The sequence below is a fragment of the Microcaecilia unicolor genome, chromosome 4, assembly GCF_901765095.1.
Source record: "Microcaecilia unicolor chromosome 4, aMicUni1.1, whole genome shotgun sequence".
NCBI lineage: Eukaryota > Metazoa > Chordata > Amphibia > Gymnophiona > Siphonopidae > Microcaecilia > Microcaecilia unicolor.
In genome coordinates, this window is record NC_044034.1 from 362,300,966 (window position 1) to 362,319,922 (window position 18,957).

The window sequence follows — 18,957 nt, forward strand, 5'->3', positions numbered from 1 at the left end:
CATGGTAATGTATGCCGAGTTCAGCTCCCCCAATCATTTTGAAAAGTTGGCTCATTGGTAATGTGGAACCTAGCACTTCTCTTTCAATCATGTAGCTATAACTTGAGTTGTTCTTCCCAGTGCGCATTACTTTAAATTTCATCTGCAATTTGGATAACCAGTCTTCTAGCTTCCCAAGGTCCTGTCTGCATGTGATCTAACAAATCTGAAAACTTTCTTGTTATCTACAGATTTGGTCACTTCACTAGTCTTTGCCATTTCTAGATAATCCTATATAATAATTCTCACCTCCAACTTTCTAATCTTGCTGCCTCAGACTGTGGCTCCTTTGGAGTTGGTCTGCTAGGCTTCGTAGATCTCGTTGACGTCACTGGACCCATTATGACACGCAACCAATGGATGCACAAGAAAACGTCAAAACCCAGAGAGCCGGCGGGGAGGAGGAACAGAAAAAGAGAAATGTAAAAAAAAAAAAACAGCCAGCCAGCCAGCCAGCTGCGGATACTATTATAACAACAACCACGCTCCCGCTGCTTTCTTCCTTCAACACCAGCCTCTACTGTGCCGAGAAAACAGGCCGAATCACGAAGACAGGATTTTTTTGTTGCCACATTCGCTGCTCCGAAGCCTTTTCCCGGCACCAACATCAAGTTGTCTGCGAGCCCCGCCACTGCTTGCACTGGATGTGGGCTGCAACTCGGGGGTAAGCAATAAGGAGGGTTAGGTTGAGAACAGCAGGGGACGGGGTGAGCCCAGGTTTATTAACCTTCCTTGGGTGAGCCTATCTAGCCCATTGTAAGGGTTGAAGCCAGTAGGTGGAGCTTGCTGGTGTTGCAGCCATTCTCCTTCACCCAAAACAATAGCAAAAAGTTATTACGAATAATGGACTGTCTCTATGCGTGGTCCATCTGTAAAAAGGGGGGAGAGGAGGATTGCTGGGGAGGGGGGGTCCAGAAACCAGAGAGGTGGGGGTGGAAGGGGGTCATCAGACCATAAAGGGGGGGGGGAAGGGGGGCCCTGAGAGAGGGGGGTGGGGGCACTCACTCACTCTCTGTCTCTCACATAGACTCTCTCTGACACACTCTCTGTCTATCACACTCTATCTCTCTGTCACACACACACACAGTCTCTATCTCTCTGTCTCACACACACTCTCACACACACAGACACTCTGTCTCTCACACACTATCTCTCTCTCTCTCACACACACACACACACACAGACACTCCATCTCTCAACACACTCTCCCTCACATACACACTCTCTTTCAAACATACACTCCGAGGAAAACCTTGCTAGCGGCCGTTTCATTTGTGTCAGAAAAAGGCCTTTTTTACTAGTTTATAAATATGTTAAAAAGCACTGGTCCCAATACAGATCCTTGCAGCACTCCACTGTTCACTGTCCTTCATTGAGGGAATTGTCCATTTGATCCTACTCTCAGTTTTCTATGATTTAACCAGTTCCCAACCCACAGCAGAACATCGCTTCTTATCCCATGGCTTTTTACTTTTCTCAGGAGTCTCTTATGAAGGACTTTATTAAAAGCTTTCTGAAAACCTAGATACATTACATCTGTCCCATTAAACTATATCTGTTTATATATTCAGTAATTTTTGTTCTTTATAATAATTTCTACCATTTTGCTCTGGCCTGATGTCAGGATAACTGGTCTGTTGTTTCCTGGATCACCCCTGGAACCCTTTTTAAACTTGCCATTTTGTTGGCCACTTTCCAGTCTTTGGGTACCATGGATGATTTTAATGACAGGTTACCAGCAGTAGATCAGCAATTTCATTTTGGGAGGTCTTTCTGTACCCTGGGGTATACACTATCCAGTTCTCCTGATTTGCCATTCTTTATTTTATTGATTTGACTTATTACATCTTCCAGGTTCATCAAGATTTCTTTCAGTTCCTCCATATCGTCACCCTTAAATACCATTTCAGGCATAGGTAGCTCCCTTACATACTCTACAGAAAATACCTAAGCATATAATCCACTATGGCCTTGTCCTCCCTGAATGCTCCTTTAAGTACTTGATGGACTATTAGATCATCAAGAATTGTCTGCCAGTGGAGGAGTGGCCTAGTGATTAGGGTGGTGGACTCTGGTCCTGGGAAACTGAGGAACCGAGTTTGATTCCCACTTCAGGCACAGGCAGCTCCTTGTGACTCTGAGCAAGTCACTTAACCCTCCATTGCCCCATGTAAGCCGCATTGAGCCTGCCATGAGTGGGAAATAAAATAGATACTATTGGAGATTCTACATGGAATGTTGCTACTATTGGAGATTCTACATGGAATGTTGCTATTCCACTAGCAACATTCCATGTAGAAGGCTGTGCAGGCTTCTGTTTCTGTGAGTCTGACGTACGTGCAGGAGGTCAGACTCACAGATGCAGAAGCCTGCGCGGCCACATTGGTGATCTGCAAGGGCCAACTTCTACATGGAATGTTGCTAGTGGAATAGCAACATTCCATGTAGAATCTCCAATAGTAGCAACAGTGGAGGAGTGGCCTAGTGGTTAGGGTGGTGGACTTTGGTCCTGAGGAACTGAGTTCGATTCCCACTTCAGGCACAGGCAGCTCCTTGTGACTCTGGGCAAGTCACTTAACCCTCCATTGCCCCAGGTACAAATAAGTACCTGTATAGGTAAGCTGCATTGAGGCTGCCATGAGTGGGAAAGCGCAGGGTACAAATGTAACTAAAATAAAATATACTTGAAAAAGTTTTTGCCTCTAGAACAATGGTTTCCAAACCTGGTCATGGAGGCACCCCAGCCACTTAGGTTTTCAGGATACACACAATGAATATTCAGAAGAGAGATTTGCATGCACTGACTCCACTACCAGCAGATCTTCTGTGAAGATTGGAGTCACCGCTGAGAGAGAATCTGTGTATAAGCTTGTCACAATCGAAAACAGTGAATCAGCAGTGGTTTACGCTGAAAAACAAGACTCTGGTCTGAGCCTGGTGTGGTGGAGAATTGTTATACGAGTAATGGATTGATCTTTAAAGGCATAACAACATCAGATATACAGAGTATTTAAAGACTGGTTACGAGTGGATCAAGTGAAGATCGTAATGAAGAAAAGGTGCCTTTGATTGACTATGTAATTGACAAGCTTCACACTAACATTGTTATTGAAAAAATATTTTGTGATGAAATTATGAGTGACACAATCATTCTGGGTACTGTAATGATATAGTTTTTAAATAAAAAACAACAAAGCAGTGGAATCAAATGCATTTATTGGAACAATACCCGACGTGGCCACGTTTCGCCCTCAGGCTGCGTCAGGCTGCTACTTCCAACTGAACTGATATGCATTAGATAAATGGAACTAGATTTTTGGAACTACTTGTGTGTATGATATATTTACATACACTTTTGATAGTTTGTACCCCTGCCGCAGCCTGAGGGCGAAACGTGGCCACGTCGGGTATTGTTCCAATAAATGCATTTGATTCCACTGCTTTGTTGTTTTTTATCTACTGTTTTGTAAGCAGTTGTGTGCCTTTTTGTTTTTTTTGTTATGATATAGTTTTTGATATTAGTTTTAGAGATTTAAGAATGTGTGAGTGGGTGAATGAATGATAGGTATATTGGGATTTTAGACAATAATTGTTAGATTTATGAGATTGAAAGATGTAATAAGGATGAATATAATTGCAACAGTTGTTAAGTATATTATATGAATATTCATTGTAGATATCCTGAAAACCTAACTGGCTGGGGTGCCTCCAGGACCAAGTTTGGGAAGAGCAAGCTTCTTTTCAATTCTTTTTTTAGTCTCTTTTTAAATGTCTTGCATCTATCTTGCTAGTGCTTATGCTGCTTCCTGTTTTCTTCATTCGGATCCTTTATCCATTTTACAAAGATGTTCTAATAGCCTCTTTCACCTCACCTTTTAACCATGCCGGTTGTCATTTTCACCTTCTACTACCTTTTTTGATACATGGAGTACAATTGGTCTGGGTTTCCAAGATGATATTCAATGTACTTCATAGTTTCCAAGAAATAGGGCATATTCCATCCTTTTTCTAGATCTTAAAAAGGTGAACCGTTTCCAAATTCTTCATTTCAGAATGGAAACGTTAAGGTCTGTCATAATGTCAGTGCACTTTGGAGAGTTCCCTATTGCTCTGGATCTCAAACAGATTTACTTTCATATCCCCATTTAGCCTTCTTGTCAAAGATTCTCAGGTTTTTTTATTCTAGCTCATCTTTTCCAATTTCAGGTGATGCCCTTAGCAATTACTCCCAGGACTTTCTCAAAGAGCATAGCGATAGTAGCTGCATTTCTTTGTTGGGAAGGGATAAGAATCCGTCCCTATCTGGATAATTGGTTAATCTGAGCTTCTTTATATCAAGAAAGTGTCTGAGCCGCTGCCAGGGTGTTACATTTTCTTCAGTCTTTGGGTTTGATAATCAATCACAACAAAGCAAATTAACACCTGTTCAGTCCTTAGTTCTGTTTGACACTCATCAGGGGAAAGATTTTCTTCCTCTTCGCAGAATGTAAAAGCTCCAGTGTCAAATCCAAAATCTTATCTTAGCTTGTGCTTGGAACCTAGAACTTGCCTATAATCCCATGGTTGCAATACTGGAAGTGGTTCCTTGGGCAAGAGCACATATGACCTTATTGACCTGCCACCCAAGAATGTAACATAGTAACATAGTAGATGACGGCAGAAAAAGACCTGCACGGTCCATCCAGTCTGCCCAACAAGGTAACTCATATTTGCTGCTTTTTGTGTATACCCTACTTAGATTTGTACCTGTGCTCTTCAGGACACAGACCTTATAAGTCTGTCCAGCACTATCCCTGCCTCCCAACCACCAGCCCCGCCTCCCACCACTGGCTCTGGTACAGACCGTATAAGTCTGCCCAGCACTATCCCCGCCTCCCCAGCCCTGCCTCCCAACCCTGGCTCTGGCACAGACCGTACAAGTCTGTCCAGCACTATCCCCGCCTCCCAACCACCAGTCCCGCTTCCCACCACCGGCTCTGGCACAGACCGTATACAGTGGGGGAAATAAGTATTTGATCCCTTGCTGATTTTGTAAGTTTGCCCACTGACAAAGACATGAGCAGCCCATAATTGAAGGGTAGGTTATTGGTAACAGTGAGAGATAGCACATCACAAATTAAATCCGGAAAATCACATTGTGGAAAGTATATGAATTTATTTGCATTCTGCAGAGGGAAATAAGTATTTGATCCCTCTGGCAAACAAGACCTAATACTTGGTGGCAAAACCCTTGTTGGCAAGCACAGCGGTCAGACGTCTTCTGTAGTTGATGATGAGGTTTGCACACATGTCAGGAGGAATTTTGGTCCACCCCTCTTTGCAGATCATCTCTAAATCATTAAGAGTTCTGGGCTGTCGCTTGGCAACTCGCAGCTTCAGCTCCCTCCATAAGTTTTCAATGGGATTAAGGTCTGGTGACTGGCTAGGCCACTCCATGACCCTAATGTGCTTCTTCCTGAGCCACTCCTTTGTTGCCTTGGCTGTATGTTTTGGGTCATTGTCGTGCTGGAAGACCCAGCCACGACCCATTTTTAAGGCCCTGGCGGAGGGAAGGAGGTTGTCACTCAGAATTGTACGGTACATGGCCCCATCCATTCTCCCATTGATGCGGTGAAGTAGTCCTGTGCCCTTAGCAGAGAAACACCCCCAAAACATAACATTTCCACCTCCATGCTTGACAGTGGGGACGGTGTTCTTTGGGTCATAGGCAGCATTTCTCTTCCTCCAAACACGGCGAGTTGAGTTCATGCCAAAGAGCTCAATTTTTGTCTCATCTGACCACAGCACCTTCTCCCAATCACTCTCGGCATCATCCAGGTGTTCACTGGCAAACTTCAGACGGGCCGTCACATGTGCCTTCCGGAGCAGGGGGACCTTGCGGGCACTGCAGGATTGCAATCCGTTATGTCGTAATGTGTTACCAATGGTTTTCGTGGTGACAGTGGTCCCAGCTGCCTTGAGATCATTGACAAGTTCCCCCCTTGTAGTTGTAGGCTGATTTCTAACCTTCCTCATGATCAAGGATACCCCACGAGGTGAGATTTTGCGTGGAGCCCCAGATCTTTGTCGATTGACAGTCATTTTGTACTTCTTCCATTTTCTTACTATGGCACCAACAGTTGTCTCCTTCTCGCCCAGCGTCTTACTGATGGTTTTGTAGCCCATTCCAGCCTTGTGCAGGAGTATGATCTTGTCCCTGACATCCTTAGACAGCTCCTTGCTCTTGGCCATTTTGTAGAGGTTAGAGTCTGACTGATTCACTGAGTCTGTGGACAGGTGTCTTTCATACAGGTGACCATTGCCGACAGCTGTCTGTCATGCAGGTAACGAGTTGATTTGGAGCATCTACCTGGTCTGTAGGGGCCAGATCTCTTACTGGTTGGTGGGGGATCAAATACTTATTTCCCTCTGCAGAATGCAAATAAATTCATATACTTTCCACAATGTGATTTTCTGGATTTAATTTGTGATGTGCTATCTCTCACTGTTACCAATAACCTACCCTTCAATTATGGGCTGCTCATGTCTTTGTCAGTGGGCAAACTTACAAAATCAGCAAGGGATCAAATACTTATTTCCCCCACTGTAAGTCTGCCCAGCACTATCCCCGCCTCCCAACCACCAGCCCCGCCTCCCGATCTTGACTAAGCTCCTGAGGATCCATTCCTTCGGCACAGGATTCCTTTATGCTTATCCCACGCATGTTTGAATTCCGTTACCGTTTTCATTTCCACCACCTCCCGCGGGAGGGCATTCCAAGCATCTACTACTCTCTCCGTGAAAAAATACTTCCTGACATTTTTCTTGAGTCTGCCCCCTTTCAATCTCATTTCATGTCCTCTCGTTCTACCACCTTCCCATCTCCGGAAAAGATTTGTTTGCGGATTAATACCTTTCAAATATTTGAACGTCTGTATCATATCACCCCTGTTTCTCCTTTCCTCCAGCAAGCACATTCCTAAATCTTCACTTTCCCCAGTTGTAAAGGTCTAAAATATAGATTAATACACGCATCCAGCTTTTCATACTTGAGTTCGCAAATGTGGAACGCTCTACCACTAGACCTGAAAATAATTCACGACCTAATTAACTTCCGTAAGGCACTGAAGACATCTCTCTTTAACGTGACATACCATAATGACTCATAATTGGAACTGTAATTCACCATCATTTATTTAATAATCGGATTATTTTCTCCCTATATCGTATTGTCTAATTTCAATATGTAATCCACGTTCAATATGTGATACCAATTGTATGTAATCCATGTTAAATATGTGTTACCTGACTGGAGTGGAGGAGTGGCCTAGTGGTTAGGGTGGTGGACTTTGGTCCTGGGGAACTGAGGAACTGAGTTCGATTCCCACTTCAGGCACAGGCAGCTCCTTGTGACTCTGGGCAAGTCACTTAACCCTCCATTGCCCCATGTAAGCCGCATTGAGCCTGCCATGAGTGGGAAAGTGCAGGGTACAAATGTAACAAAAATAAAATAGATACAATTGGAGATTCTACATGGAATGTTGCTACTATTGGAGATTCTACATGGAATGTTGCTATTCCACTAGCAACATTCCATGTACAAGGCTGCGCAGGCTTCTGTTTCTGTGAGTCTGACGTCCTGCACATACGTGCAGGACGTCAGACTCACAGAAGCAGAAGCCTGCGTGGCCATGAGGAACTCAGTTTGATTCCCACTTCAGGCACAGGCAGCTCCTTGTGACTCTGGGCAAGTCACTTAACCCTCCATTGCCCCATGTAAGCCGCATTGAGCCTGCCATGAGTGGGAAAGCACGGGGTACAAATGTAACAAAAAAAAAAAAATTATCCATGTTCTATATGTATTACCAATTGTATCTGTATTCTGAAATGGCATAAGTCATGGTGGAAAATTGTAAGCCACATTGAGCCTGCAAACAGGTGGGAAAATGTGGGATACAAATGCAATAAATAAATAAATAAATAAATGAGACCTCTGCAAAAGCCACTCCTCGGTTCACCTTGGCTCAATCTTATGACCAGCACCCCTTTCTTCAAATGGTTTGTCCAGGTTGGACAAAACAGGTTTAAGAATAAGAAGATCTGAACCCAAAGGGACATCTCAGATAATCTCCATACTGCTTACGCAGAATCTGTATGCTTAGGCCGAGCGTAGTTTGAAAATCAATTGTGTTTGCTGATTTGATAATAAACTTGCAAATTAGTGTATCTAGTTGACATCCTTTAGAAGACACCTGAGGCAGACCTGATTGGCCGAAATGCTGCCTGTGTGGAGTCTTGTGTGTTGATTAATAAATCTTTAGATCTGTGGAACGTTTGACTATGTTTTAAGTCAACTTCGCTGCGTTTGCTGTGCACTTATTTTATACCTCCTTTTCGTGTGGACCCCGCCGGGGGGGGGGGGGGGGGGAGGGTAGAAAAGGGACACATACATTAGAAAATCAAATTACATGCGCTCTTTTTTTTCCCTTTTTAAACAAGCTAAAAGTATAGGTGTTATGGAAGCCCATGCACACTTTTATAAGGCTAGGGAAAGATGATTTCCACCCAACGAAATGTACCTTTTAATTTCATTTCATGTATTAATTTTTCCAACTAATCTAATGGCCCTGTTTACTAAGCCACGCTAGAGGCATGCTAGTGTTTTTATCAGGGGCCTAGCCAGACTTCGGTGGGAGGGGGGTCCAGACCCCGAGGTGAGGGGGCACATTTTAGCCCCCCCCGGCGCCGCCGAACCCCCCCCCCCCGCCATTGGCGACCCCTCCCCCGCCGCTGCCACCACCACCACCAACTTTGACCTCCCCCCTGCCGATGACCCTCTCGATCCCCCCTGCCGCCGCCAACCCTCCCCCGCCGCCACCTACCTTTGCTGGCAGGGGACCCCAATCCCCGCCAGCCGAGGTCCTCTTCTTCCTGTGCAAGGCTTCGTTCTATTTCTGACGTCTTGTACGTTGTACATGCAGGACGTCAGACTCACAGAAACAGAACAAAGCCTTGCAGATCAGCCAGGCTTTGTTCCATTTCTGTGAGTCTGACGTCTGTTGCTGGCTGATCTGCAAGGCTTCGTTCTGTTTCTGTGAGTATGATGTCGTGCAGGACGTCAGACTCAGAATCTGAACGAAGCCTTGCGCCGGAAGAAGAGGACCTCGGCTGGCGGGGTCCCCCGCTAGCAAAGGTAGGTGGCGGCGGGGGAGTGGTGGCGGCGGGGGGGATCAAGAGGGTCGTCGGCAGGGGGGAGGTCAAAGTTGGTGCTGGTGGCGGCGGTGGGGGGGGGTCGGCAATGGCAGGGGGGTTCGGTGGTGCCAGGGGGGGCTAAAATGTGCCCCCTCACCCCGGGATCTGGACCCCCCTCCCGCCGAAGTCTGGCTACGCCCCTACTAAAAACACTAGCATGCCTCTAGCGTGGCTTAGTAAATGGGGGGTCGAGAGGGTCATCGGCAGGGGGGTCCAGGGCCAAATCTACGCCACTGGTTTTTAGGTGCACTAAGTATTAGCACGCACTAACTGTGTAGGTGTGATAATATTCCTATGGGCATCTACACGGTTAGCGCAGGCTAAGTGTTAGCACACGCTAAAGATGCTAGCGCACCTTAGTAAACAGGGCCCAAAGTGGGTTATATAATAACAATTATATGCTTAAAATACAGTCAAAACATAGAGAAAGTAAAAAAAAAAAATGTATACAATCAAATCAGTATTTATCTAAGCAAATGGTTCTGAAAAGTGTCCTGCCTGTTTGTAGGCATACATGATCTGTGCAATCACTTTTTTTTTTTTTATTTCTTTATTTATACATTTCACATATACAAGAACAAGAACACCTCTTGTACAATCTAGGAGAACTGTAAGAACATCTTTTCACAGGAAATCACAACCCACACACACTCACCCGCCTCCCCCATTAGTCCACAAATAGAGCCAAGGAACCAATCACCATCTTGGGCAAATTAAAACCCTAATAATCCAACACAAAAAATGACTCTGAAGGGAGTAGTGGCAGCATTTATAACTGAGGTGGGGATGCATTCTCCGCCCCTGCCTCCAGAGAAGGCGCTCCCCTATCCCCCCGGGACTGTAGGAATGCTTTCAACTGCATAGGTTCAAAAAACACATACTTGACAGCGTTCATCTTCACCACACATTTACAGGGATAATTGAGCCAAAAGAGGCCCCCCAACTGAAACACAGTAGGGCGCAACTTAAGAAAAGCTTGTCGCCTCCTCTGCGTTACCTTGGTCACATCAGGATACATCCGTACTTGTACATTCAGAAACTTTTCTTTCCGAAACTTAAAGAATAACTTCAAAATCCTATCTCTATCAAACTGAGAAACAAATGTCACTATAAGAGTAGCTCGCTCCTGCCGCTCCTCTTCACCCTCCAACTCCCGAATAAAGTCCAACGTGTCAAACTGCCCAGTGATATCCTCACCAGCAGCCCGCTCACCCTGGACCGCTCGCTTAAAGGGCTGCAGATAATAAATCTGCGAGATAGGCGGGCATGCCGGTTCAGGCACTTTTAACACTTCAATAAGGTATTTTGTAAAAGTCTGTAGCGGTGCAGTCAGCTGTAACTTAGGAAAATTAATCAACCGCAGAGTATTTACCCTCTGCCGGTTTTCAAGCGCCTCAATCTTCCTATGCAACCATTTATTTTCCGTTTTTCATGGTTGCTTGCACCTCTTGAACCGATTGAATGGCCCGGTCATGGGCCTCAGTTCTGTCTCCCACCTTCTTCACTTGCAGGCCCAACTGAGTAACAGTCTCAGTTGGAAGCTGAGAGGCCTGCGACAGTAACAACATTTTAGTAGATAATGAAGTTTCCAGTGTTAGTAAAGCATCCCAAATCGTTTCCAACGTAAAGTTAGGAGGCTTAGGCAACAGTGAGGACTTACTCAAGACTGCAGCACTCCTCTCGGATCCCAAGGCAATACCAGCTCCCTCCTCCAGAAGCGATCCCACCAAAGCAGTTTCTCCCTGCAAGCTGAAACTCCCCCCTTCCGGGGAATCTTGCGTGCTCCCAGCTGCAGCGGGTCCCATCACAGAGCCAACCGCCCCCTCTTCGGGAGCCCGGAAACCCTGTCCGCTTACAGCCCGAACCGACGCAGGCATGGGAGGCGGTTCCCGCACCTCCTGGCTGAGCTCCGTCTCAGGCAGCAGGGACGCTTCGCCTCTCTCCGCCCCTCCCGACAACGAGACACCCGAACTCAGCTGGCTGCCGCCCACCACAGCGAAGCGGTCCAGCGTTCCCAGAGCGGGTCCCGCGAGTGCCCCAGGACCAGGCACCCGCTTACCCTTCCTCTTCGGCATTATCCAGGCAAACAGTAATTAGGTAAGCAAAACACCGCCGAACTGCCTCTCCGTCCTCCCTTCAGGCCGCCATCTTGGTTCCCCTGTGCAATCACTTTTATTTCCACAAGAGCTTTCTGGCATGTACAGACTGATGGTGGTGCAGCTGACAGATAGCAAACAGCTAGACTGATACTGTTCGAAGAATTGCTGTCCACAGGTTCGACAGACGGATGCTGCTAAACTGTCTAATATCCTCAAAGGAAATGTCCAGGACTTATGTAATTTACACAAATAACCAGTCACATCGTAATAAGTACATAAGTAATGCCACACTGGGAAAAGACCAAGGGTCCATCGAGCCCAGCATCCTGTCCACGACAGCGGCCAATCCAGGCCAAGGGCACCTGGCAAGCTTCCCAAACATACAAACATTCTATACAATCAAGCCATTGTGACATCACTAATGAGGTTGGCTCTTATTGGTGGAATGAGCCACTATGACATCACAATAGGTTAAATCACTGCTCTATATAATAAAAGTGAGCCAAGTAGAGGACATAAGTACATAAGTAATGCCACACTGTTCCCCGGGTGCAGCACGGCGCGACCCCCCCCCCTCCTCTGCGGCGCACCCCCCCGGAGCGCAACCCCCCCCCCCGGACCGCATTCTTACCTACGGGAGGGCCGATCCACCCCGAGTGCACGTCACTCGGAGCTGCGTGGGCCCCCCTGGTTCCCTGCTCTCTCTGCCCCGGAACAGGAAGTAATCTGTTCCGGGGCAGAGAGAGCAGGGAACCAGCGGGGCCGGCACCCCCCGAGCGCGTGCACCCGGGGCGGACGTCCCCTCCCACCCCCCCCCCCTTCCTACGCCACTGCCCTGATGCCTGTGACAGTGCCTGAAATTACCGATAGAACTGTGTTTGTGGAGCAATGCATTTTAAATGCTGGAGACAAACTGTCATGGGTCTCTTGTAACTCCTTCCATTTTGAGGGCTCTTGACTTCTGCCTTTTCAGAGTCTAGGCAGTTGTAGCATCAAGGTCATATTCTGAAATTCAGCTCTGTGCCCTCATAGTAATATGTAGCAATACCTCTTTTTTGATATGTTTGTTCTGGTTGTATATTGCTACCATAGTTATGAATTTACTTTTTGTTGTTCGTCTAAATGAGCCACTTAATATTTTCCATGTTCCCTGTTCTTGTTTTTGCACGTGTCCTGAATCCTCTGTACCTTATCTTCTGTTTTGTTTTCAGATAAATTATGATAAAAAGCTTGAATGTACGCCATACAAAATGACTTTGCCCTATTACAAAGTTTAATTGAAGTGTTTATAATTTTGATTTGTCTGTGCATGTGGTTTCCACGTATCTCCTTCAGGAAGCAAAGTAAAGGACGTGACAGGGTCATTTCCCTATTGCCTTAAGCAGTTGAAATATTAATTTAGAAAAACATTAATTTGTACTCTTAAGATAAATATGATTCCTTTTATCAAGTGTAGTTTGGTTACATTTTTAAAGCGTTGTTAAGGGAGAGTCTAGGGAAAAATATTTCAAAGTGAAATAAAAAAAAAAAAGTACCAGAAGTGGAGGAGTAGCCTAGTGGTTAGAGCTGTGTGCCAAGAATTGGGGAAAAACCAGGGTTCAAATTCCGTTTTGCCCAGTGACGCTTCACGTGATCTTGTGCAAAGTCACTTCACACTCCGCTGCCTCAGGAAGAAGAACCTTAGGGACTGTCTGTCTATGTCAGGTGTTCAGCGCTGCGTGCGTCTGGTAGCGCTATACAAATGTTTATTTATTTATTGCATTTGTATCCCACATTTTCCCACCTTTTTGCGGGTTCAGTGTGGCTTACAATACGTTATGAAAACTGGAAGTACAGTTTGTTACAACTCAGTTATGGATTACATTATGAGGTGTTATGCGAGACAAAGTCTAGTAACATTAAGGAATATAACAATGGAAAAGATCATTGAGACATTGGAAAGGAAAGAAAGGGAAACTAAAAGGGACAATATATATAAATGGCGAGTGTCGTACTCACTTGCAAATGCGCAGTAGAGACCCTCTCTGTCCCGCCCCTGCGTCAATACGTGATGACGGGGGCGGAACAGAGAGGGCCTCTACTGCGCATTTGCGATTGCGAGGGACACTGCCGTCGCTAATGCTCCCCCCACCCGGAGTCGCCGCCGCCACCCACCTTCCACCCGGTCGGGCCCTCGCTCCGCTATTGAAACAGCGAGGGCACGCAGCACACAGCTCTGCTGAGCTGCCGTCGGCCTTCCTTCTTCTTCTCTGCCTGTGTCCCGCCCTCGACGATGTTACGTCACACGAGGGCGGGACAAAGGCAGAGAAGAAGAAGGAAGGCCACGGCAGCTCACCAGCAGAGCTGTGTGCTGCGTGCCCTCGCTGTTTCAATAGCGGAGTGAGGGCCCGACCGGGTGGAAGGTGGGTGGCGACGGCTCCGGGGGGGGGGCAACTCGGAGGGGGAGCGGCAGCGGCGGCGGGGGGGGGGGCCTTTCAACCCCCCCTTCCTATACTAGCCCGTTTTTACGGGCTCAACAGCTAGTCAAACATATAAACGGCAAGTGGCTGACTCACCTGCAAATGTGCAGTAGAGTCAGAACGCTGAGAGTGTAGAAGTCCAAGCCCCGCCTTCACTAGCAGTACAGCCCAATAGGGAGGAGGACTTGGACATGGGCGTGGAAATTGGAGGAGGAGGGAGCAGGGAGGGAAGGAGGGGGCGGAACTGAGGGAAACAGACGCTGGGGGGAGGGCAGGGGAGAGAGCAGGGTTGGTGGATGGGGGGGGGGGGGGAGGGAGGCCATAGGAAAACAAAAAACTAGCCCGTTGTTACGGGCTTAACGGCTAGTAATAATAATAATACTAATGTACGTTAACGTATTTTAACACACATTAACACAGTCCCCATAACTGAAATACGTCAAGAAGCCTAGAAAGCATTTTTGTAAATACAGCCTATTTACTAACTATGGGGTCCTTTTACTAAGGTGCACCAAAACATGGCCTGCGCTGTTGTAGGCACGTGTATTAGATGCCGCGCAGATCCATTTTTCAGCGTGCCTGCAAAAAAGACCTTTTTTGGCCCAAAATGGACGTGCGGCAAAATTAAAATGAACGTGCATCCATTGCGGGCCTGAGACCTTACCGCCACCCATTGACTTAGCGGTAAGGTCTCATGCGTTAACCGAGTGGTAATTGTCAGTGCGCATACATTGCCGATTACTGCCCGGTTAGCGCCGCGTGGTAGAAAATAATATTTTCTGCTGCGCATATCGGACGCATGTAAAAAAGGGAATGACCGCCCAGGGCATGCAGTAGCCGGGCGGTAGTTTCAAATTGACGTGCGTTGGATAAACGTAGGTGCCTAAGCGCCTTAGTAAAAGGGCACCTAAGGGTCATTAAGCCCTTAATGTGCAGTTACTGTGCCAACAGGCTATTGCAAAACACGCTAAATCATTTTGCAGTATTTTATCTGTTAACATGCGGCAGTGGCATAGCTATGGGGGGCATGGGGGCCTGGGCCCCCCCAAATTGGCTCTGGGGCCCTGGGTTTGGCTGGCGGGGGTCCTTAACCCCTGCCAGCTGAGGCATTTGTCCCGTGCTGTCTAGTTTTGCCTCTCCTGTTTTTAGTGGTGCCATGCACGCTCGCGTTTCAATGAAACTGAGCATGCTCGCACATCCACCTGGATCTTGACCACATGCAACAGAGAATAAGCAACATAGAAGACCGCATGACGGAGGCTGCTGAACCGGCGGGGGCCTTGCAGAAAAAGTTAACAGAATTGGAATTAAAATTAGACGACCTGCACGTACGTCAGACTCACAGAAACAGAAGCCTGCGCAGCCGCATTGGTGATCTGCAAGGGCCGACTTCTACATGGAATGTTGCTAGTGGAATAGCAACATTCCATGTAGAATCTTAAATAGGGAAAGGGAAATGGGACTTGATATACCACCTTTCTGAGGTTTTTGCAACTACATTCAAAGTGGTTTACATATATTCAGGTACTTATTTTGTACCAGGGGTAATGGAGGGTGAAGTGACTTGCCCAGAGTCACAAGGAGCTGCAGTGGGAGTCAAACTCAGTTCCCCAGGATCAAAGTCCACTGCATTAACCACTAGGCTACTCCTCCACTAGCAATATTCCATGTAGAAGCCTGCCCTTGCGGTTCAGCAATGCGGCTGCGCAAGCTTCTGTTTCTGTGAGTCTGACGTCCTGAACGTACGTGCAGGACGTCAGACTCACAGAAACAGAAGCCTGCGCGGTTGCGTTGCTGATCTGCAAGGGCAGGCTTCTACATGGAATGTTGCTAGTGGAATAGCAACATTCCATGTAGAATCTCAAATAGTAGTAACAGAATCTCAATAGTTGCAACATTCCATGTAGAATCTCCAATAGTAGCAACATTCCATGTAGAATCTCAAATAGGGAAAGGGAAATGGGACTTGATATACCACCTTTCTGAGGTTTTTGCAACTACATTCAAAGCGGTTTACATATATTCAGGTACTTATTTTGTACCAGGGGCAATGGAGGGTTAAGTGACTTGCCCAGAGTCATAAGGAGCTGCAGTGGGGATTGAACTCAGTTCCCAGCGATCAAAGTCCACTGCACTAACACTTCAGATGTATATGCTTTGAATTGTCATCAATAAAATTGTTGAAACATAAAGCCGATTAGTGGCACTAATTGGTTAAATACCAGTTATCGGCACTGATTGGCAAGTTAATCAATTAAGTTGTGAGTGCGATTTGGCCATGCGGCCAAATTAGCGTGCACAACTAAAGGTGCCATATATAGAATTTGAGGGGTAAGCCCAGATTTTGCCGCACTTTAATAAAATGTCCCCTAAGCAAAGAACTTGCATTACTGCACATTAATGTGAATTAATGCACGTTAGCAAGTCGGGCCTTTAGATTGCAAACTGACTAGGAAAGGGATATAAGCTCCACCTGAAGTGTAACACAGTTTCATCTGAATTTGGAAAGGAGAGTAACTAGGGGATCCTTTTACTAAGTTGCATTGAAAAATGGCCTGTGGTAGTGTAGGCGCGTGTTTTGGCCACGCGCAGAATCATTTTTCAGTGCACCTGTAAAAAATGCCTTTTTTGGGGGGGGTGATGAAAATGGACGTGCGGCAAAATTAAAATTGGTGCGCGTCCATTTTGAGTCTGAGACCTTACCACCAGCCATTGACTTAGCAGTAAGGTCTCGCGCATTAACTGGGCAGTAATGGTCAATGTGCGTTCAAATGCCGATTAGCACCGTGCACCAGAAAATAAAAATATTTTCTGACGCGCATAGGGGACGAGCGTCAAAATTGAAATTACCGCTTGGGCCAATGGTAGCCGTCGGTAACTCGGAATTGACGTGTTTTGGGCACGCGTAAGCGCTTATGCGGCTTAGTAAACGGGCCCCTAAATCTAAAAATTAAAATGAATATTTATTTAGGATGAAAGACCATCAGGCTCAGGCTCTCTCTCAGCTCTCTCGCAGTCAGCACCAATGCACACAGTCCCTGGGAAATGCTGCGGTGGCCCGTATTCGTGATATAAAGGTGGTCTAAGTCCCGATGTTCGTCTGGCGTTGGATGTGTGTCGGCGTGCTATCCAGAATTGGGGATAGACGTCACTGACACAACCCCACCCTTGACACTCCCCTGTACCACCCCCAACACGCCTCCACCGGCCCTATACGTTTTAGTGGCTGAAATGTTTTGTCCTGCCCTTTTGCAAAATACTGGCTAATATGTTTTGGCCACAGAAATGTATAAAGTGCTAGGATTGAGACACTTTAATTGCGAATAACGCTGGTAAAATGACCTTTCACCATAAGCATGAGTGGAGGAGTGGCCTAGTGGTTAGGGTGGTGGACTCTGGTCCTGGGGAACTGAGGAACTGAGTTCGATTCCCACTTCAGGCACAGGCAGCTCCTTGTGACTCTGGGCAAGTCACTTAACCCTCCATTGCCCCATGTAAGCCGCATTGAGCCTGCCATGAGTGGGAAAGCGCAGGGTACAAATGTAACAAAAATAAAATAGATACTATTGGAGATTCTACATGGAATGTTGCTATTCCACTAGTGACATTCCATGTAGAAGCCTGCACGGCCACATTGGTGATCTGCAAGGGCCGACTTCTACATGGAATGTTGCTAGTGGAATAGCAACATTCCATGTAGAATCTCAAATAGTAGCAACAGTGGAGGAGTGGCCTAGTGGTTAGGGTGGTGGACTTTGGTCCTGAGGAACTGAGTTCGATTCCCACTTCAGGCACAGGCAGCTCCTTGTGACTCTGGGCAAGTCACTTAACCTTCCATTGCCCCATGTAAGCCGCATTGAGCCTGCCATGAGTGGAAAAGCGCGGGGTACAAATGTAACTAAAAAAAAAAGCTTGCACTGGCCATTGAGATGTCCTGCCAAACGTACCGTGTTTCCACGAAAATAGGACATCCTCCGAAAGTAAGACCTAGTAGAGGTCTTGCTGCAATTTGAAAATATAAGGCCTCCTCCGAAAATAAGACCTAGCAGGGGAGGCCTTATTTTTCGGGGAAACATCGGGGTCACCCCCCCACCCGAGATCGCCGGCTCCCCCCCTCGATCAGCGGCTCCCCCCGCCCTTAGTCGCTCCTGGAACTAACCTCTTAACCGCTTCCTTTCACCTTTGCACTCGCCGCAAGCAGCAGGGCTGGCCACTCCTTCCTTCCGTGTCCCGCCCTCGCCTGACGTTACGTTACGTCAGGCGAGGGCGGGACATGGAAGGAAGGAGTGGCCTGCCCTGCTGCTTGTGGCGAGTGCGAAGATGAATGGTGAAAGGAAGCATTTAAGAGGTTAGTTCCGGGAGCGACTGAGGGCAGGGGGAGCCGCCGATCGAGGGGGGGAGCCGGCGATCTCGGGTGGGGGGGTGACCCCGATGTTTCCCCGAAAAATAAGGCCTCCCCTGAAAATAAGATCTAGCAGGTCTTGGGGAGCAAAATTTAATATAAGACAGTGTCTTATTTTCAGGGAAACACGGTAGTATATTGGCCGGCCTAAAATTTTCAGCCTTTGTGATTTATGCAGTCAGCTCCAAAATTAACTATTAATAAATTGTTTTGAGTATTGACTTCATTAAGGAGAAGTAGAGAAAAGCAGTCTGTAAGTGGATAAATAGTAAAATATAATTAACATGGCATCCATTTCTCTCCATACAGAAAATGATTTTGAGCCTCACTGTAGCAGCCTTCTTTGACAGCATAGCTTATATTATGGTGAGTATTTCATTTGTCACTGATCTTATCTTTCCCCTCCTTCCATCTTTCTCCTCTCCTTTTCCTTTCAGAATTGGATCAGGGGAGAACACTTGGATTCAGTAAGGTAATGTTCCATGAAAGAAACTGATTAAGAAGCTGAACAGCCAGGCAGAGGGGGATCCTGGTTAAAAAAAAAGTTTTTTTGGAGACAGTAAATCAGTGCGGTTCTCAACCAAGGCCAGCTAGTAAGATTTTCAGGATAGCCACAATGACCCCCTGAAGGTTGTACCTTAAAAGAGGCAGGAACGATGCCCACAGTCTGTGCCAGAGCCGGTGGTGGGAGGCAGGGATAGTGCTGGACAGACTTGTACAGTCTGTG

The 18,957-nt window shown here is 46.8% G+C and overlaps 1 protein-coding gene across 2 annotated transcripts in view; it reads left to right on the top strand.

Annotated features, from left to right (window-relative positions):
• The window catches only part of LOC115469558 (cyclic AMP receptor-like protein A), a 714,125-nt gene that overhangs the window by 158,655 nt on the left and 536,513 nt on the right, over positions 1–18,957 (top strand). For both annotated transcript variants that reach the window (XM_030202334.1, XM_030202336.1), the window contains one exon: positions 18,540–18,596. In XM_030202334.1, the coding sequence (XP_030058194.1) occupies positions 18,540–18,596 (57 nt within the window). The remainder of the gene's footprint in view (positions 1–18,539; positions 18,597–18,957) is intronic.